The sequence below is a fragment of the Anguilla anguilla genome, chromosome 17 (genome assembly GCF_013347855.1).
Source record: "Anguilla anguilla isolate fAngAng1 chromosome 17, fAngAng1.pri, whole genome shotgun sequence".
Classification (NCBI taxonomy): domain Eukaryota; kingdom Metazoa; phylum Chordata; class Actinopteri; order Anguilliformes; family Anguillidae; genus Anguilla; species Anguilla anguilla.
Window position 1 is genome coordinate 21,674,009 of NC_049217.1, and position 22,029 is coordinate 21,696,037.

The window sequence follows — 22,029 nt, forward strand, 5'->3', positions numbered from 1 at the left end:
CGCTGAGCGTGAGCCTCACCTGCTGCATGATGGCCACGCATGGGCTGCTGCATGGCTGAGATTGTTGCCGTGGTGACCGGAATGGCAGACTGTGGAACGCCCGGCCTGAGCAAACAATTGCCATGTGTTTGTTTGCGTGTGCATGTTTTTTTTTTTTTTGTTTTGTTTTGTCTTGTTTTCTGGGAGTGACCAGTTGCTCTTTAAATCGAGCTGACGAGAGGAAGATAAATGATAAATAAAAACAATGACCTTGAAAAAAATCACTGGATTCATTTATCCATTTATCGTCCCCGTTTGAATTGTGCAGTCACTTCTGTGAACCTCCATCGGGGGGAGCTCTATAGCCCTTGTCCACCCTCTGACCCTCCCCATCTGTCTAGTTTTGCTGTGGTGTATAATAGCGGCTGTGTCCCTGTTCCGTCTGTGAGACCCCCCAATCAAGGTCCTGTTATTTTGTCTATACGTCAACATACACACATGCCGGTATGCACACGGAAATTCTTGCAGTTAGTAAGCCATTGGCTTTTAATGACTGGCAAAGATTGATTATATTGGTGTTCTTGGCTCTCACAGACACACTAAGGGGACATTCAGTGGAAGGTCACAAATATCTGTCTGGAATCTCCTCTCCAACTCTTAGCCCGAGAGAAGTAGAGCCCTGTCACTAATGGATACATTCTTGTTTGGAGAAGAGATAGATATATTGTGGAATACAAGGATCAGGCCGATCTATCTCTACATCTTCCTGAGACACAAACAAGAACAGAAGGCAGACAGACAGATATACAGACAAGGCCAGTAGACCTTCATTCAGAGACAGATACGTAGAGGTAGTCTGACGCTAATAGAGCTCCCCCTTCTTTCCCTTACCCCCCCTTTCCCCTGCCCACACCCCCAAAACTTCCCCTAATTCCACTTCCTGGAGGTTCAGTACACACCCTCTTCCTCGGGCGCGTCCCCTCACCCTCCCTGATTGGCTGTCCCACAGAGGCTGTTGCGGATGGATCTGCCGGTTGCGGAGGACAACTCTGTCCACTTTAACTCCACCCTCATGGCCTTAATCCGCACGGCGTTGGACATCAAGATCGCCAAGGGTACGGAAGGTTTGGAACCCCTTTATTACTACTTTACGTCTCCTTCTCCTCGTGGCCTGCTAGGTGTGTCCTCCTTCAGAACATCTCCGCGGTGTTTTGTCTTTTTGTTTTTTTTGTTGTTGTTGTTGTTGTTGTTGTTCTCACTCTTGCAGCCCCCAGAGCAGAGTAGCTGAGCTTGGAGCGGTGAACCTGTTAGTGCGCCAGACTCTTCGGGAGTCTCCGGGTCTCTCGTGCCTCCGCATTTTTCTCACCAGGTTCCCACGGTTTCCACACCCGTCGTAAGGGGTTTCACAAGTGTAAAATTCCGCCTCTGTCCCTCACGATGGGATGGCAAATAAAATTCTAGTCCCAGTCCCAGAGTGTAGTAGAAGGAACTGGTTGTAGAACTGAGTGGAAGTCACCGGTTGGTGGTAGACTAACTACCAACTGCTTCTGGTAAGACCGGCTCAAACAGCTACGCATTAGGAGTGGTAGTTCCCTTCATGCATGACCATGAGCTAAACCTCGGAATCTGCAACCGCTGGGAGACCAGGAGAGTCTCGAGGAGAGTTTTTTTGTTCTAGTATCTTGTTTTAGGCATGCCCCTTTTGAGGTAAACCATCTGTTTGGTTAACACGCCACTGAACTGTCCTTCTGTTTCAGCGCAGTGTGCACATTATAATCGAGCCCCCCCCCCCCCCCAGCATGCTTCAGGGTCGTGGCGTGTGACGCAACCGTCACCGCCCTGCTGGCCCCGGCGTTTATTTCCCACAGGCCACAGCTGACCCCTGGTTGGCCAGTCACTGTAGGAGCTGTTGTTTGTTTGTCATCGTGGTGTTCCATAGCACTTCAACTGTGGTAGGTGAGCCCGCGTGTGACGGTCTCTTAACGAGAAATATCTTTCTGTGTGTATGTGTGTGCTTGTTAATGTGTGTGACTGACCTTTGGTGTTTGTCTGCGTGAAATATTTGAACCTGTGCACTCGCATTTGCGTGTCTGTGTATCTGTGTGAATTTCTGAATCGTGGTGACGCGTATCTGTGAATATGGGGTGTGTGTACGTGGGAACGTGTGTGCGTGTGCATATGTGCGTGTGTGTGTGCGTGTGTGTGTGTGTTCAGGGGGTGTGGACAAGCATCAGATGGACTCTGAGCTTCGGAAGGAGATGATGGCGATCTGGCCCAATCTCTCCCAGAAGACCCTGGACCTGCTGGTTACTCCCCACAAGTGTAAGTTGCAGACAAGGGTCGGTCCATCCAAACCACCATATGTTATCACCAGAGGAAAGCTTCTCTCTCAGCCAGCCCCACTCACTGCTCAGCACCCTCTGATGAACCTCGACTGGCTCCTTCATTCACAAGAGACCCTCCAACACGGCGACCCACATCTCTCTGTCCGTCAGCTATCCTGTCCAACTGACGCAAAACTCCACTCAGTATAAGGCAAAGCAATCTGTCTGTTTACATCCAAACCACCAACGTACAGTCTGCACAGATGCCTCCAACATACAACATGCAGTCCCCGGCCAGAAATACTGTCTTCAAAGTAGCCCAGCACTGACTCACCTGCAGAACTCTCTGTATCTGTACTACTCCACTGTTTGAGAGGCAGAAGCAGGCTCCACCAGAAGCAGCGTTTCAGACTTTCACTTCAGTTTAATCTCTACTAAAACAGGGCCAAAAAGTTGCTTAGCAGGAAAGCAGGAAATAGGAAAAATGGGAAAGACTGAGTGTGAACCCCCCCCAAAAAACACAGTGAGAGAGGTAAAGACAAAACTCCACAGTGGTAGGAAGAATGTTCTAACATCGGTGAATTTAAAATGCCCTGGCTTGAAGTAAGCCAGAGTAGCTGAGCTGGACACACAACAGACACACTCCAACTCTGGCCACTTGTTTGCACAGACAAAAAGGAAAAAACTGTTTCATATTTGCTGTGTCGTTCCACGCAGATCCCATGTTCAACACAATACTTTCCCACACTACACCCCCGCCACCTCACACACACACACACACACACACACACCCTCAACCGCTACGCAATCTGAGCAACACCCGGTAAGCCCCTCCCCAGCCCTGCTTGGACCCAGTCAGATCAGAGGGTGCATCACTATAGAAATAACCTCTATAGACGTCTTTTCACTCCAGGATTGCTGAGAAGCCTGGCTGCGCATCTCCAGAGATAGGCACTGAGCTTATGGGCAGGTATCTCTGCGCTTGCAGAACACCTTCATCTCAGGGATAGGCGCTTGAAAAAAGAGCGTCAGTTATGTACCTGGGCCATATTTTTGAGGCACAAATTCAGAATAAAGGTCCAATAATGTACTACAATGCTAATTTTTAGCTTTGTTGTGGCAGGTTTTGTTTTGTTTTTTTGTTTTTGCTTCTACTTTTGTTCTGTTTTTAACAAAGAAGAGTTCAAATGAAACTGCCGCAGACACTGCAGCGGAGGGAGGCTTTTTGGTAGCATAACTGGTCCAATGTAGGTTGGTTTACAGAAATAGAAAAAAGGCCATGTAATTTTGTTCAGCTACACGTTTTGAGTTTTTATTAGGTGCCATTATTAGGCAGTAGTTTAATAATCTAATCAATCCTTTGTTTTCTCGCACAATTATATTCTAAAGATGATGCTGATTTAATTTCTTTTTGTTGTTACTGCTATTATTATTATTATTATTATTATTATTATTATTATTATTATTACTGGGTAGACTATTATCTTCATCCTGAAGTGGCCTTGAGTCCCTTACTGTTTTAAGGATAGACAAAAGACAATACATTCTAAGAGAAAAAGAAATAATGAAAGAGAAACTGTGATTTAAAAGCCAGGTCTGTCTGTGAAAAGACTATTGGCCCTGTGTTGGTGTTTGTGCGTATACGTGCCTCTGTGGTGACTCTGTGTGCATGCTCTGTCCCCACTCCCATTCCCTCCGCTCAGGGTCCATCTCACCCCATCTAATCGTGCAGGGTAACTTGTCCGTTTCTCAGCAGCGACAGACCTGACGGTGGGGAAGATCTACGCCGCCATGATGATCATGGAGTATTACCGGCAGAGCAAAGCCAAACGGACTCAGGCTCTCCGAGAGGAGCAGGTACTGCCCTAGGGATGCCCCGCTCTGCAATTGCGTGCAAAAAAAAAAAAAAAAAAAAAAAAAAAAAAAACTCTCCTCCTGCTGCCAGAGCTGTGACAACCAGCGCCCCCTACCACCATCATCATTGCCACCGCCACGCCCCCCGTCTGCTTTTCGCTGATCTGACCCCTTCCACATCAGCGTACCTCTACCACCAGCAACACTACTACCACTGCTTATACTACCACTGCTACTACTGCAGCAATTTGTCCTGTAGAATCTGCATGTTATGATAATAGCACAAAACTTTTTTTACTGGGGGCTGATGGGGGCGGGTCTAAACTTTGAGAGAAGAGAAGGTACATAGAGGAGTACTCCTCGCATGGGGCCTTGTATTGAGCAAGGGGGCTAGTTCTGCATTTTCAGTGGTTGGTCAGTGCAACTGTTTGTCCTGTGACAAGTCTAGCTGTGGGGTCTTCCTTGTTCTTGTACAGTGGTAGCTTTTAGTGCAGAAGTCTGTGTAATGTTGCCATGGTGTAATAATACACTTGCACCTTAAGACATTTTCATTAGAACTCTTAGTCAGGAGTATTCTCATGGTTTAAAAGTAAAAGTGAGGCTACAGATTTGGTGCAGTGTGATAATTGTTGTTTATTGGGTGAAGCAAAGTAAAGATTGGAAGGTTAAATATGATGTACTTACAGTCTCTAAGTGTAGGAATGGGGGGCAATCTGCACTGTGGGTCTACAGTTTCCAGACATTTTAAGGGTTGCGTTCACAGTCTTACCAAGACCTTAAATGTGGAGGAATTGAAAGAATAATGGGACGGAGGAACATTGCAACACTGAGGTTTCTCAGCACACGTACAATTCATCTCTTCTCTGAAGACCGAGTTGGCAGCGGCAGCAAAAACCTGCTTTACGGTGTTCAACAGAACCTTTTTGGACCTACCCCTTTATAACAGCTTGGGTCTCGTCCCCTGTCCCCGGGACCCCAATCTATGGCAGTACCCCGCGCTACCCTCAGCCACCCCCCAGGTTTGGACCTTGGGCTGGGGGGGGGGCAGCTCTTTGTCACAGCTCTCCTTGGCATCTGTGCTTCCATTTAGTCTTCTGCTGTTACAGTTTTCATTTCCCCTTTCCTCCCTTTCTTTTCCCTCCTGCCATGACTGTGAATCACTGCTAGCAATAACCCCCCCCCCTGGACTGTAGCCCTACGTTAGACTGCCTTGTTCCCGCCCCCCTAGTGCCCCTCCCTCCCACCCCTTTAGAGAGAATGATACTAAAATCAAGCTTCTTGTGATAGTGATGACTGCCCACTGATGAACCATGTATATATGTAGCACCAAAACTGATTTGTAAAACCATTTTAAGTTGGAAAAAAGTGAAGTAAAGTCAGAGTTAGAAACCACGCTTTGAGGTACTAAGCCTTTTTTTACACACATGGATTGGACTTGGTTTGGGAAGGGGGCCAGAACCTTGTGCCCCTTTGGGTGGGGCTAGTCTGGGGCTAGCTTCAATTCCAGTGTCTGGACTTTGGGTTTGTAAAAGGCCTGGATTGGAACCTGCCCCAGAACTGCACACTACAGACAGAGCTTCACTCTTCCTCTCCCACCCCCTTGCCTCCCCCTCTTGTTATTTCACCCTCATGACTCCTGGTCCTTACTCCTCTTGCTTAGTTACCAGCATTCAGTTGCTTCGATGGTTCAGCTTCCCCCAGCATTTCACGGCTGTCATCCGACACTTTTTTCCTTTCAAGCAACAGCACGACTCCCCTTTAGCTGGAGGAGCCTTGTCTAGTTCCTCTTGGTCCAAGTCATTATTTATTAGCATCACCTGAAAAACAGAGGCAGGGCAGTGGGGAAATGGTTGAGCTGGTGGAGTCGGGCTCTGTCTGGACACAGGGTTGGGTCATTATATGCCCCTCAAGGGAGGGAATGCCCAGTAGCTGGAATGAGCTTTTGGCTGGGACATCCTTTTTATGGTGGGGTGTTCAAGGTCGGTCGATGCGCATTCATGCCATGACTGGCTCTAACGGACCGCGCCCTGCTCAGAATGCCAGAGATGTTATGGAAGAGGACTCTCCCGGACCAAGATGCCACCAAAATCTTTGGGGATCATGAGGGGGGTCCCCAGTGGGTGATCCTCTCTCGATCTTGCCGGCACCAGCTAGCACCACCTGCAGCAGCTCCATCAGCTATGAAGAAGATCAAAGAGACATACTCATGCATTCCAGTATCTGTCAAAATCTTTGGGTGGACATTACAACACAACTAAGACCACATAGCACACTGATGGGTACTGCAAAATTCCAAGAATCAGAGTGCTCCAGCATGACCCACACACAAGTCCTGTTACACATGGGCAAGTGGGGGTGGGATGGGAGACTGTTCAATACCTTTTAGTTTAAGATGGGCTTGTCAACGTAATGCTGCAGAGCTGAAGGCTCTGATGGGGTTTGTTCTTGAGGATTCACAGAAACACAGGCACACAAGAGATGACTGTGTGCAATGGAGATCACCGCTGCCAAATGACACAGCATTGCCAGTCAAAGAGGCACCATACTCACTAACTCAGAGACAACTCAGCAGTAAGGTTTGGAACATATACCACAGTGTCACAGAAGCAGGGATGACCGGGTGTTTCCTTAAATTGGGATTTCAGATGTCCTGTGGACAAACTACACAGACCAATGAACCAGTTGTCAAGGAGAGAATGTATAAACAAACCTGGGGATAATTATATTTTTTATTTTCTATTCTATTTTTAATGTGCCAGATGGCAGGGCAGTGTCTGCTCTAAGCTCAACAGGAACTCTTGAAGCAGAGAGTTGGATCATTAGCATGCCAATTAGAGCAGAGCATGATACTCAAGAAGAATGGTTGGATATAAAATGGCTGGAGGGTTATCTGCCTGTTGGATGTAAAGGTGTAAAAGAAAGGCAACCTCTTCTCCCACATAGAGAGACAGGAGGGAGCTCCTCTTGCCTCCCAGATACACAGACAAAAATACACAGTGTCACCCCTCTTCTAAAGACATAAAGCCCTCCTCCCAGGCTGAAGACAGTCCCCTTTCCCAAAGACCGGGGAACAGGCAGAGTTTCCCTTCCCCTGACAGAATGACAATCAGAGAAACAAGTGTCCATTTTCCCTTAGTACAGACAGATAAACTGTGTCCTGTTTTCCCAATACAGGGACAAAGACCAGACAGACAGTGACCTTCTCCAATCCTTAAAAAAGTGGACAGAGCCCATGACATTACTGTTCATTTTCTGCATAAACACTTGACAGAAAACAGAATTCTCCCAACCACCCCCCGCCCCCCATCTCCGCCCCTACCCTCCGACTTAATGACAGACGCAGACCTTAGCCCCTCCCCCTGATCAGTACAAAATGCCCCTTTGCTCATGCACTGATCTTTAGTTCTGGCTTGTCTCATGACATCAGTCACAGTGCATCCTCATGCATTCCACGGACCTCCTCTGCTTCATCATTCAGCTGAACTCCACTTCACGCCCCGCCCTCCTTTGCCTCTGTCCTCTTTCCCACATGCTTTATGCTAGGGGCGATTGGGGCAGAGGACAGCATTTAAATCCTCCCCCTATGGTGGTCCTGAGCATACCTGCAGCTTTCGCAGCCACCAGTTTCAATACCCACAGGCCTTTTTCGGTTCACCGCAAATGCCGTCCGGCATTAAACGGTGCTCTGAAAAAGTTTAAAAACGGGATTTCAAGTACAGGATCATAGATCATAGCTGCCTCAAAAACGGATCTCCTATGGTGTTAACATTGTTGTATGTGCATGAGCTTCTGAAGCCCCAGCGAGGACAAGGCATGTGGTTGGCAAGGGTGTGTATCAGGACTGATGGACTGGGGCTAGTGTAGGGGTGGACGGATGCCAGCCAGAGAGTGCTGTGATTCAAAGCTTGCATCCGGAAGCCTGCTGCACTTACTGTTATTGCATCAGGGTCTGGGGAGGGGGGTGGGTTGCAGGTGGAGGGTGATATGGTGTTTTAAGGAAACCCAGTTGTATTGCAGCATGGACCCGTTATCAGTTTTTTTTTCATCCTCTTCTTCTGTGTATACCTGGAGTTGTTCCATCCACCAGGACACTAAACATCCATGGCTCCTGCAGTTTCCTGTGTTTCCCAGGTTTTTTTTTTTTTAAAGATTCACAGTTGGCATGGTGATGAAGTGTCATTGAGAGGGTACCCTCCCAGAGCTGTGGGTCCTGCCCCCAGTCCCAGCGGGGTCTAAGTGGATGACTTGCGCATGGTGTGAGGGGCGTTTTCCATCCCCTGTATGTGGTGTGGAAATGATTGCTCCCAAAATCCCCAGATTTAATTCCTTATCTGCAGCTGTGACATTATGTTACACACAAGTTCCCTTTTCTCTTCATGTTACATGTTGTTTTTGTAATCCCCTTATTCTGAACTTTAATCTATCTCAGCGTTTTTTTCTTTTCTCCCTGTCCTTTTGTCCCAATGCCGCTCTAAACTACTCTTGTTAGTAGTTCTTGTCTTGCACTCACTCCTGTATGCCATCTCTGTATCAGTACCCCCTGCCTCTCTCTGCCTGTCCAGGAGGGGCGGGGTAGAGTCAACAAGCAAGCTGTGCTTTTGACAGCTTCTCCTGTTCTCCTGTTTTCTGTTCAGTTATATATCAATCCTTATATGTTGTTTTTTTTTCCCCTCTCATTGCACTTTTTCTTTTCCCTCTGGGTTTTCACGTATTTTATACTTTTTTTGGTTTGGCCTTGTCTGATGGAGCCACTTGATTGCCAGAGGTCTGGCATTACCTTGTCGAGGGTTTTGCTCAGGCTGGCTGAGGCTGATGTCAGTTTGCCACTCTGAGTAGTGTAAACTTCTCTTCAGTAACGCTGGATAGTGTACGCTTTTCATCGCTGTCTGATTCCCTGTTCTAGCAGTGGATAGTGTGTCCATTTCTCATCAGTGACTCTGGATAATAGCCACTTCCTTTTTGCTAAAATAATTTTCCATGTATGGGATCATAATAATCGATCTGATTGGATTGACAGCCCAATTCATGGAGATAGCACAGTTGCTGTGCTTAGGTAGAAAGTCGTTTTTGATGAAACCCTGCACAACAAGGTCTATGGATGTTTGTGTGTAACCGCGTCATTATATTTGGAAAAAGGCATTGCTGTTGAGTTTTTGAAATGTAAGTTTTTGGTGCTTTGAGCACCACAAACATTGGCCCGTTGAGGCCTGTTGTATCAGAGTGAGCGGCATCAGATACCAAGAAACTCTGAAAATCTCAGCGAAACAATCTGGATGGATAGATAGCACTCTGGGTAAGTGGAAATACAGTTTTATTTTTGCTTAAACTTCTCCTTTAACGAGCTGATGGGAATTTGAACTTGTGGCGCCCTCTATTGACTGTTTTAAATGAAACAGTGTTATATAATTTAAACCACTTAGGTAAACATATCTACCGCATTCATGATGATCAAACTAACTGTCAAGGAATTCAGTCCAATTATGTATTTTGCCACTATGTTTTAGAATGTATTTGTTAATAGTGGCCAAATGATTCATGTGATTGAGTTGGTTTATAGTACGTTTGAGTACTCCTGAAGCTGTACACCAACTTTTACGCAAATAGGACCAGTAAAAAAATGGTGGTAAATCAAGATGGCAAACATGGGTAGTCTCAATGACACATTTCAGATCTGGAATGCCCAAATGTGGGTATGAAGTTTGGGATCAATTGGTCCTGCAGAATGAAAGTTATGGACCCAAACACAAATATATACATAAATATATACCATCTGGCCAATACGTGTGGGATACCTTCCCTGAGAAGTGGGGGAATATAGACCTTCTTCCAAAAATGTATACTCTAGGGCTTACGGTTTTGAGCTATGGGTGCTTTTATCTCAGAAAAAGAAAGAAAGAATTCTAGCAGAAACAATAGGGTTCCAGCACTATATGCTTGGAACTATAAACAGAAGGACGAAGATGTTTTATTTCAATGGAAAACACTCAGTGGAGCACATGGTGGTATACCCAACTAAAATGAAGAACAAGAAGAGACGTCACTTCACTTACATTTTTTACATTTTTTTTGTTAACACCCTTCAGCATATAGCTTTCATCATCCTGTTATTTCACAGTTTTTTGGCATAGACAATAAAAAAAATACAATGGCACCGTTTGATAGTGCTGGAAGAACACTAACTGGTAATTAAAATATTCAAACTGGTATTTTAACTATCCTAAATGCAAAAATAAGATGTGGTACCTAATTAGATACTTGGAAATAAAATTGCAACCCAATCATCTAAGTAGTTAATTGTGTACTGTTAGAAAAGTTGACTAATGCTTAAATTACATCAGCATGACTAGCTGCTCAACTTGGGGGTACAGCTGTGCACAGTGGTACACAAATTGGTCTACTTAGGCCTAATAACTGGTCTTGAATACCATTAATTTTGGCTTGTCACAATTGGTTGCGGTTTTTTTTTTTTTTGGCCAAGTGGAGTGCCAACCCCCTTTAGCTTAGTTCACTGGTGTCATGGATGGAGAGGCATTGAGTCTGTTATTTTCTTGCATGTTGTCCATCTCTGGGGTTGAGAACATTCTTGCCGAATGCTGCATCTGTCTTTGGAGCTTGCACAGTCTCCCAGCAGAGGGGTGAGCTTGAGGACGGTCCGATTGGGATTCTGCTGCGGACCTCAAAGTACCACCCAGCTGCTTATCGCCATTCATTTACTGGTCGGCTGGAGGTAAATGAATTGTTGGCAAAAGCCACCGGCATCCTTCAGACAGCACAGACCCGAGGATCTCATTTGAGCTGCGTACAAAAAAAGAATGAAAACAAAGCTGGACTCCAATTCCCAGAATGCATATTGGCTGGCCTTTGCTGTCTCCTGTTGCCGCTGGAGCCCTCCTCAGTCCCCCCATTTGCACTCTGGATGTTTGACTCCATTTCCCATAAGTCTGTCTGATACCAGCCGCAGGCCATGTTGTATCTCACACAGAATCGAACGCCATTAATGTTTCAGCGCCTGGAGCCCCCGTCCCCAACCCAGGATGGTGGGCAGGGAGTCAACAGCCTCCCGGAGCCTCAGCCAGAGACCGTCAACAGCCTGTAAGTCACCCTCTGTCTCTCCCTTCCCCCTCCATCACTCCTTTTCTTACCCTTTATGCCGTCAGTGGAATTATGGGTTTGCGGAAGGGGAAGGGGTCCACACTGCCTGACCCTTCCTGACTGCACACTGGCTCTGCACGGGAAGAGTAGCAGGAGCCTTCACCTGCACAAGAGAGCAGGGTCCTCTTTGTGTGTCCCTGTCAACAAAAGTGTACCTCTGCCCCGCCCCCCAGCCCCCCCACAATTGTACAGTGTCTTAGTGTGAGTTCCATTCAGGGCAGGCGTGACTGAACCCGGGCGTTTGCCCGGTGCGGTAGTGAGAGAGGGGGCCTGCGAGGAGACCCTCTGACTGTGCGTGTCTGGCAGGGCCCTGGAAGGAGGGATGACGGAGAGCCAGTCCTGGGTGACGGCGCGGGCGCAGGAGATGTCCCAGAAAGCAGGGAGCTGGAGTCCCGAGGGACAGCATCCGGATGACCTGCACGACAACCGGCACAACCCACAGGTACACACACACACACGCATGCGCACACACAAACACACACACTGAACACACACAAACACACTGCGCGCACACACACGCATGCACACACAGACGCGCACAGACGCACACGCACACCACACACACACTGAGCACACACAAACACACTGCGCACACACACACGCACGCACACACACACACTACACAAACACACACACTGAACACACACAAACACACTGCGCGCACACACACACACGCATGCACACACACACGCACGCACACAGACGCACACGCACACTACACACACACACGCACGCACGCACACACACGCACACTACACACACACACACGCACGCACACAGACGCACACGCACACTACACACACATGCACACACACACTGAGCACACAAACACACTGCGCACACACACACATGCACACACACTACACCATGCACACACAGACACACACACATGCACACTGCCCACACAGAAGCACACTAGCACACACACACTGAACGCACACATACACTCACACACACTGCACACACACACTACACACACACACACACATCTGCATACACTCAGATTCACATACAGACACATGCTCATGTACATGCCTGCAGATGCACAGATAATTGCACAAAGCCTTGCAAATACATTGGACCATAAGCACTAAACCAATTAATACGCTTGTACAAAAAAATGCTAAAAACCACTTTTTTGTAACACAGTAAATCCATGCCATAAATCAGCACAGAATGTCACACCATAAACAAACACACCGGAATGGTGCCATTAGGTGCTATGGTGTAGATATTTTCCAAAAGCATGAGTCTGTCATTTGGGAATTACAATATATACAGATAATTATTTAATATAATTGGGGTAGTATGGTAAAAAAAAAAAAATTTTTAATAAAAATCAGCCACACATTTGGGCCAGAAAGCCCTATGAAGGAAAAAGCTACAACAACAAGAACATTTTGAATTGAGATATTGTGCAGTGGCTTCTTCATTGTATAACATGTTACCCAGTACCTTTTAACATTGATATATTAACATTGAGGCCTTGCCATTGCTGTTTTTGCAATACCTGCTCACACTGGCCACTCTCATGTACATGTGTGCCCTATGGCGGCTATAGCATTGTGTGCATTTGATAGACGCTCTTATCCAGAACCCACGTTGGGACGTGCTGGAGGTCATATGGAGCAAGCCCACAGAGCGCCCTCTGGTGTGCACTGACAGTTGGTGCATGAGAGAGTGCCGGGCTGTAGGAACGCGTGTGCCAGACGAGCCCAGGGGCGATTTGTACAATGGTGATGGACTAAAAAGGATTTTCTATGGCTGTGATTGGAGAATGGAGGAGGGAAGGATGTTTCTGTGGTAATTCCAATGGAGTGGCTGACCCGGGACGTTCCCAGAGTTTCATCTGCCTGGACCATCTGCCAACCACAACTCACCGGCAGACAACAGTCCCACCCCACCCCCCCACCACCCGGCAACACATTCCCCCCTTCCACCTCCATTTCCACCCCCACCTATTGGAATCCAGGGACCACCCTGCACTCCACCATCTCTCTCTCCCTCTCTCTCTCTGTCTTTTCCTCTTGCTCTCCCCCCCCCCCACCCCCCACCCCTTCTCTTGCACTCTCTCACTTACATTCCAGTGCGGCCTCAGGTGGGAGTCCTCCAACCACCCATCCCACCCCCATCCCACATTCCATCCTCATCTTGGAGGGGTGTGTGAGGTACCCCCACTCCCCTCCTGCACTGTTCCTCTCTCCATCAAATGGGACTGTCCCAAATGCTAAGGCCCCCTTTTCTTCTAAGCATAATTTCCAATAGGTTCCCTGTTTCTTAGTGCACCATGCTTACAATGAAAAATTCACTATATTTATTTGGTGATTAACAGACTCCATTATCCAGAGCGACTTAAGTAAGACAAAGTAGTACAGCAACCATAATGTTTGAAATGATGGTTCTCATCAGATGCTCTGTAAAGCACAGCTCAGATTAATTAACTGGCAGCTGATTAATAAATTAAATACAACTTTAAACATGATTATAAATAAATTAAGTTGTTGATGCGGTGCGTCACGGAGTGGAGAAAATAGCAGAGTGCGATGTAACGGAAAAAGTTATGAAAGTTATGAGTGGTTGACACCATTAGGAAATTTCATTAATACGTTTTAATCCATTAAAACAGCAGAAAGATGTAAAGTGGTTTGTTGTCATTTTGTCAGCTGCTGTGCAGAACATGTGCTGTACCTTATCAGACGTAGAGTCGCCGTTCCATTATGAGTGGGGCAGATGGCAGATCTGATCTGGAGTAGCATCTCCCTCTGTATTCAGGGGGAGGGGGAGAGAGGTGGACCCCGGGCCGCCCCTGACCCCGCCCCCTCGCCCCTGCCAGCCCAGGCCTGTCCCTCGGGCCCCGCAGTGCTCACGCCCCGCTCTCCCTCTGTTTTCGCAGACGGTAGAGATGAGAGAGATGGGGCAGGACGGTTACGTCGACACTGATCACTATCTCCCAATGGAAGGGCACGGGAGGGCCGCCTCCATGCCCCGGCTCCCAGCTGACAACCAAGTGAGCACCTTCATCCTCTCACTCTGCTCCGTCCTTCCTCCTCCTCCTCCTCCCTCTCTCTTTCTTCTCCTCCTCTTCGCTGTCCACTTCTCAGAAGCTCAGCCTCTCTGCCCCCAGCCAGTGCTGCCTTCTGAATGAAAGAGACACTGAGACTGGGGACTTCATTACACCACGTAGAGACTGTGATGAGACTATTATGATGCTAGGCCGAGATTGAGAACACACTGAGAGACAATGTAACAGAGATCACAGTGAGAACACACTGAGACACAATGTAACAGAGATCACAGTGAGAACACACTGAGACACAATGTAACAGAGATTACAGTGAGAACACACTGAGACAATGTAACAGAGATTACAATGAGAACACACTGAGACACAATGTAACAGAGATCACAGTGAGAACACACTGAGACACAATGTAACAGAGATTACAGTGAGAACACACTGAGACAATGTAACAGAGATTACAATGAGAACACACTGAGACACAATGTAACAGAGATTACAGTGAGAACACACTGAGAAACAATGTAACAGAGATCACAGTGAGAACACACTGAGACACAATGTAACAGAGATCACAGTGAGAACACACTGAGACACAATGTAACAGAGATTACAGTGAGAACACACTGAGACAATGTAACAGAGATTACAATGAGAACACACTGAGACACAATGTAACAGAGATTACAGTGAGAACACACTGAGACACAATGTAACAGAGATTACAGTGAGAACACACTGAGACACAATGTAACAGAGATTACAGTGAGAACACACTGAGACAATGTAACAGAGATTACAATGAGAACACACTGAGACACAATGTAACAGAGATTACAGTGAGAACACACTGAGACACAATGTAACAGAGATTACAGTGAGAACACACTGAGACAATGTAACAGAGATTACAATGAGAACACACTGAGACACAATGTAACAGAGATTACAGTGAGAACACACTGAGACACAATGTAACAGAGATTACAGTGAGAACACACTGAGACACAATGTAACAGAGATTACAGTGAGAACACACTGAGACACAATGTAACAGAGATTACAGTGAGAACACACTGAGAAACAATGTAACAGAGATTACAGTGAGAACACACTGAGACACAATGTAACAGAGATTACAATGAGAACACACTGAGACACAGTGTAACATAGATTACAGTGAGAACACACTGAGACACAATATGATACAGAGACAGAGACAGAAGGTAAAAGGCCCAGGCAGCAGGAAAATAGTGTTAGCACAGTCCTGTCTCCTCATCTTTCATTCTACACTGCACACAGTGAGCTGTGTACCTCACTCCCCCATCCCCATCCTGTTCAAGCATTATCTTCATCACTGCCATGTCCACTGCAAGGGCTACGGTCACGCACATGCACACACACACAGACACACGCACACACACAGACACACACGCGCACACAGACACACACACACACACAATCAAACACCTTGCCCATCATTGCACAGCTTAGTCACTTTCTTGTCACCTTGGTCAAACCCCACACCTCTCTATCTCTCTGTTTCTCTGTCTCCCTCTGTATCTCTTTTACCATAATGCACTATCTTCCTTCTGTCTTTATTCTTGACTTTTTCCTCTTATGTCTTCAAAGCTGACGTCTTAATCTTTTTTTTGTTTCAATCAGGTTTGAAAGCAGTTATTTCTGTCTAGAGTCCATGTCCTTCCCTGTGTGTTCTAGCCATTTATGCCTGTGTATTTAAAGGGGAAGTTAAATACAGAAGTTCACTGCAAATCTACAATCTTTGGTTACAGTAGGAGTTTGGTACAGCGTGGGCACACTGAGGTGTGTCCTAAAATCACCGGGTTGAAACTCATGACTTATAGAACTGTTCTTAATGGGGTGTGAGAGAGAGAGAGCATGCAGTGTGTGTGTGGATGTGCAGTGTACTATATGCCTGCACACACTCAAGTGAGTGTGTGTGTGTGTGAGTGTGTCTGCGTAAGAGACTGACTTCCACGAGGCCTCCAGCCTGTTGGCCTGTGCAGATATTTCAAGTCGTACACTGTGGTAGAGGGAGCTTTCAGGCAGTGCAGGACACTAAAATGGATAGGTAAGGAGGGGGCGCTGTGAGCATGTGTGCGTGTGCGTGTACAGGCGTGTTTGCACTGCGCGCCGCGTGTTTTTTTTTTTGGTGCTCATTGTGTAGGTCCATGCCTCCTTCTGTACTGTAACGTACTGTGATGTGCTGTGGAGCTTGGAGTGATGTAAAGTAGTGTTACCATGGTGACTGTCTCTAACCCTGCCTCTGCTCCTCAGTGTATGTGCACTGCTGTGGTAAGTGTCTCTTTCTCTTTCTCTCTGTTTCTCTGTCTCTTTCTCGCTCTCTACCTTTCTCTCTCTCTCTCTCTCTATTTCTTGCTCTCCCTCACCCTCTCTCTTTCTCTCTGTGGTACTGCTGCTTCTGTGTCTAACTGGGTTCTCTTTCTCTCTGCTTTTTTCTCTCTTTTCTCTTTTCACTCCTTTGGGTTGTTGCACCCCTCCCACCATTTGCTGCCACTCCCTGCCCTGCCCCATTTGTCCCTGTGCTACCGCCTCTGCCTGTTTTCCTCATTCCTCTCTCCCCTTCCCCTCCCTTACTCCCTCCCTTCCCCGTCTCTCACTCTCCTCCCTCACTCTCTCCGTCCCTCCCTTGTTCCCCCATCATTTTCCCTCCCTCTGTCTCTCGCTCCCTCCCTTCCTCCCTCCCTCTATCCCTTGTTCTCCCCCTTGTTCCCTTTGTCCCTAATTCCACTCCTCATCCCTTGTCCCCCCATTCCCCTTTCCCTCTGTCCCTCGTTCCACCCCTCGTCCCCCCCTATGCTGCTCTCTGTCGCCCCCTCCTGGTGGCTGTGCTGTGGGTCTCTGTGTCCTCCCTGTGCTGTGGTCTGTGTGTGGGGTAACCCGTGGCTTCCTGTGTGTGTGCGCCTCTGTGTGCCTGTTCCACAGCGGAGGAAGGGAAGGCCACGCGGGAATAATCTCAGTGTATGTACCCTGTCTCCGTCTCTCTCTCTCCTCTCTCTCTCTCTCCTACTCTCTCTCTGTCTCTCTCTCTCTATCTCTCAGTCTCTCTCCTCTCTCTCTCTCTCTCCTCCTCTTTCTCTCTCTCACTGTCTTTCTATCTCCTCCTCTCTCTCCTTCTTTCTTTCTTTCTATCTCAGTTTTGTCTCTTCTCCAGATCTCAGCTTTTGCTGCTTTTTTGTTGCCATGTTTGCTTCTTTTCTCTCCTCTCTTTTCAACCTTTTTGTTTTTGGGTTGTGTCATCCCTCCTGCCGTTTGCCTCCGTTCCAGTTGTCTTTGTCCATTATGTACAGAGAGAGAGAGAGAGAGAGAGGCAGAGAGAGAGAGGTTCAGGCTCTGTGTAAGATTATCCTGGCCAAATGTATAGGAGAGAGAACCTCAGCCTCAATTAGAAAAGAAGAAGTTTCACGAAAAGTCTGTTTAACATGGAGCAGAATCATTAGCACGTGTAACGAAGTCTTTCCTATGCCCAGGTGCCATTGCTCATACCCTCTCCAGCTTTGGACTTTCAGTGACTCTCGCTCTCCTCTCTCTCTCTCTCTCTCTCCGTACCTCTCCCTCTTTCTGTCTTATTTCGGTCTGCCATTTGTGTCTGACGGCATCCGTGGTTGCCTGTCTGTGCCGGTGCTTCTTCTGCCCGCGTGCATCAGCGTGTGTCTGCGTGCGCACCCGAGGGGGAAGAGTGTGCGGGTGCCGTTGCGCGTGCGGGTCCTGCGGGCGCGCGCAGAGCGGGTGTGCGGTCGCAGGCGCGCGTGTGCGGTACGCGCCGTAGGGCTGTCCACACGTCCTGGCCTGCCTCTGAGATAAAGCCGGACTCAGATCCACTCAGACCCCAAGCGCTCTGATCTCCATATGAGCTGGGACAGGTGCAGGACTCTGGACAGCCACTATCTGTGTCTGCATGGCCTGGGGGGTCGGGGCGGGGGGGGGGGGGGACCCTGTCTTACGCACTGATATCGCAGAGAGGAGGTGGCAGGTGACTGCAGCTAGGAGGCAGCACTGTTTTTGTGCTGTGCTGTGGGGGGGTAGGCTTGAGCAGGGTGGGGGGGGGGGGGGGTCGGAAGCGGGGTCTTGCAGTGGAGTAGGCGTGGCACACGTGGCCTACAGGTAAAGTCCTTGGGTGCATGTCAGGCATGGCCTGTGGCCTGTGCTCTCCCTGTCCTTCTCTCTTCTCTCTCCTTGTTTCCCTCGCTCCCTCTGTCTCTCTCTCTATCTTTCTCTCTCCACTCCTCCTCCCACCCTTTCCGTGCCTCTGCCCCAGGGCAGGATGCATGCTGTGGGTGTGAGGTGAGGGGGTCCCCCAGGCATGACTGCTCGTCTGCCCCCTCTGTCTGAACTGCTGATAGATCCTGAGGCCCCCCTGTACTGCACACATACCATGGTGCTAACGCTACATGCAGTACTTGTGCCCTCCCCCCTGCACACTTTACCCATGTAATCATTTATTTGGGGGGGGGGTGTTCTCAGGAAAAAAAAGTATGTCCTCTACTTCCCACTTTTCTTCTTTTCTTGCCTATGACAGAGAAGATTTCTCCCTCTTTTCTCCCCTTGCTTCATCTCTCCCTCCCTCCCTCCCTCCCTCACCTTTACTCTCTGTTCTCTGCTCTCTTCTTTATCTCTAACTTTCTTTCTTTCTCTATCTCTCTCTCCCCTCACCTTCTTTATCTCTCTGTCTCCCCTTCTCTCTCTCTCTCACCCCCTCTCTCTCCCTCTCTCTCTCTGTCTCCCTCTCACCCTCACCTTCTCTCACTCCCTCTCACCCCCACTCTCACCCTCTCCCTCCTCCTCTCTCACCCCCTCTCTCTCCCTCTCTCTCTCTGTCTCCCTCTCACCCTCTCTCTCCCTCCTCCTCTCTCACCCCCTCTCTCTCCCTCTCTCTCTCTGTCTTCCTCTCACCCTCTCTCTCCCTCTCCCTCCTCCTCTCTCTCTCCCCCCCCCCCCCTCTGCAGACCATCACGGACAGCAGTCCCATGAAGCGCTCGGCCTCCTCCCTGGGTCACGGGCGCTCGGGGAAGGGGGGCCGGCTGGACGACTACGGCCCCGAGGAGGGCCAGCGGCACGGGCACCGGCGCCGGGAGCGCAGCCACCGCGCCTCCGAGCGCTCCCTGAGCCGCTACACCGACGCGGACACAGGTCAGCTGTGTCGGGGGGCCGCAGCGAGGGGGGGGGGGGGGGGGCGCCGGGGGGGGGGGGGTGCAGTCCCAGTCCCCGGCTAACAGCCTTTACATGCCGTAACATTCCCCGGACGGGGAGACGTTCCCGCCACTTAAACTTGATTGAGTTTCCTTACGGTCCTTTTGAGTTATTTTGGGAACACGAAGTGGATTTTAGGAATGGTCTGGGGAACATGATACCAGTTTTGGGCAGTCATTCTGGTAAACCTTACCGAGAATGTTGGGAATTCATGATTATGGAATTTCATTACTTAGGTACAGAGCATTCTTAAAGTATTATCGAAACGTGTCAGCAAATACATTTTCTTCATGACCAAATTATAACCATAGAGTGGTATTACCAGTTGTTTTGTATGCAACCATTCAAGAACTTTTTTTATGTGGCTTTGGCAGTACTTTGCAAAGGTAAATAATTCTAAGACTGTATGAGAATGCTCTCAGCCCATAACCAGAAGGGAGTCTGGAATGTTCTGCGTTGTTCTTGGAGCATTTTGTGTTAGCAGGGTTTTGGTGCTAGCATCAGTAGGATGAGTGCAGAGGGGATGGGCCTGGGAGGGGTGGTAAACTAGGGGGGACGGTAGCGGGTTCGGTACTGACTGGGCGTGACCCGGTAGGGCTCGGCACAGACCTCAGCACCACCACGCAATCGGGTGACCTGCCGCCCAAGGAGAAGGACCGCGAGCGCGACCGGGAGAGGGACCGGGAGCGCGGGCGACCCAAGGACCGGAAGCACCACCACCATCACCACCACCACCACGGCTCCATGGACAAGGAGCGCTACGGGCCCGACCGCGGCGAGTACGGCCACCGGCCCGCCCGCGACAGAGACCGCCGCTGGTCCCGCTCCCCCAGTGAAGGCCGAGAGTGCCTGACACACAGACAGGTGGGCCACACCCTCACACGCTGCACAGCGTAATATACTGCCTGCACACTGCACACTGCACCATACTGCCTGCACACTGCACACTGTAACATACTGCCTGCACACTGCACACTGTAACTTACTGCCTCTACACTGCACACTGTACCATACTGCCTGCACACTGCACACTGTACCATACTGCTTTTACACTGCACACTGTAACTTACTGCCTCTACACTGCACACTGTACCATACTGCCTTTACACTGCACACTGTAACATACTGCCTGCACACTGCACACTGTAACATACTGCCTGCACACTGCACACTGTAACATACTGCCTTTACACCGCACACTGTACCATACTGCCTGCACACTGCACACTGTACCATACTGCCTGCACACTGCACACTGTAACATGCTGCCTGCACACTGCACACTGTAACTTACTGCCTGCACACTGCACACTAACATACTGCCTTTACACCGCACACTGTAACAAACTGCCTGCACACTGCACACTAACATACTGCCTTTACACCGCACACTGTAACAAACTGCCTTTACACTGCACACTGTAACATACTGCCTTTACACTGCACACTGTAACTTACTGCCTTTACACTGCACACTGTAACAAACTGCCTTTACACTGCACACTGTAACAAACTGCCTTTACACCGCACACTGTACCATACTGCCTGCACACTGCACACTGTACCATACTGCCTGCACACTGCACACTGTAACTTACTGCCTTTACACTGCACACTAACATACTGCCTTTACACCGCACACTGTAACAAACTGCCTTTACACTGCACACTGTAACAAACTGCCTTTACACTGCACGCTGTAACAAACTGCCTTTACACCGCACACTGTACCATACTGCCTTTACACCGCACACTGTACCACACTGCCTTTACACTGCACACTGTACCATACTCACTGCACACTGTACCATACTGCCTGCACACTGCACACTGTACCATACTGCCTGCACACTGTAACATACTGCCTTTACACTGCACACTGTAACAAACTGCCTTTACACTGCACGCTGTAACAAACTGCCTTTACACTGCACACTGTAACAAACTGCCTTTACACCGCACACTGTACCATACTGCCTGCACACTGCACACTGTAACATACTGCCTGCACACTGCACACTGTACCATACAGCCTTTACACTGCACACTGTAACATACTGCCTGCACACTGCACACTGTACCATACTGCCTTTACACTGCACACTGTAACATACTGCCTGCACACTGCACACTGTAACATACTGCCTGCACACTGCACGCTGTAACATACTGCCTTTACACTGCACACTGTAACGTACTGCCTGCACACTGCACACTGTACCATACTGCCTTTACACTGCACACTGTAACATACTGCCTGCACACTGCACACTGTACCATACTGCCTTTACACTGCACACTGTAACATACTGCCTGCACACTGTACCATACAGCCTTTACACTGCACACTGTACCATACTGACTTTACACTGCACACTGTAACATACTGCCTGCACACTGTACCATACAGCCTTTACACTGCACACTGTAACGAACAGCGTTTACACTGCACACCGTAACATACTGCTA

The 22,029-nt window shown here is 48.6% G+C and overlaps 1 protein-coding gene across 24 annotated transcripts in view; it reads left to right on the forward strand.

Moving 5' to 3' along the window:
• The window catches only part of LOC118216561 (voltage-dependent P/Q-type calcium channel subunit alpha-1A-like), a 111,235-nt gene that overhangs the window by 82,700 nt on the left and 6,506 nt on the right, over nt 1-22,029 (forward strand). For 6 of the 24 annotated variants that reach the window (XM_035397847.1, XM_035397846.1, XM_035397850.1 and 3 more), the window contains 9 exons: nt 989-1,094; nt 2,194-2,301; nt 4,060-4,160; nt 11,140-11,249; nt 11,616-11,751; nt 14,203-14,316; nt 17,296-17,331; nt 19,317-19,500; nt 20,156-20,424. In XM_035397847.1, coding sequence (XP_035253738.1) covers nt 989-1,094; nt 2,194-2,301; nt 4,060-4,160; nt 11,140-11,249; nt 11,616-11,751; nt 14,203-14,316; nt 17,296-17,331; nt 19,317-19,500; nt 20,156-20,424 — 1,164 coding nt within the window. Of the gene's footprint in view, nt 1-988; nt 1,104-2,193; nt 2,302-4,056; nt 4,161-11,139; nt 11,250-11,615; nt 11,752-14,202; nt 14,317-17,295; nt 17,332-19,316; nt 19,501-20,155; nt 20,425-22,029 lie in introns of all 24 variants that reach the window. The other 18 variants (XM_035397839.1, XM_035397838.1, XM_035397844.1 and 15 more) reach the window with 10 other exon arrangements.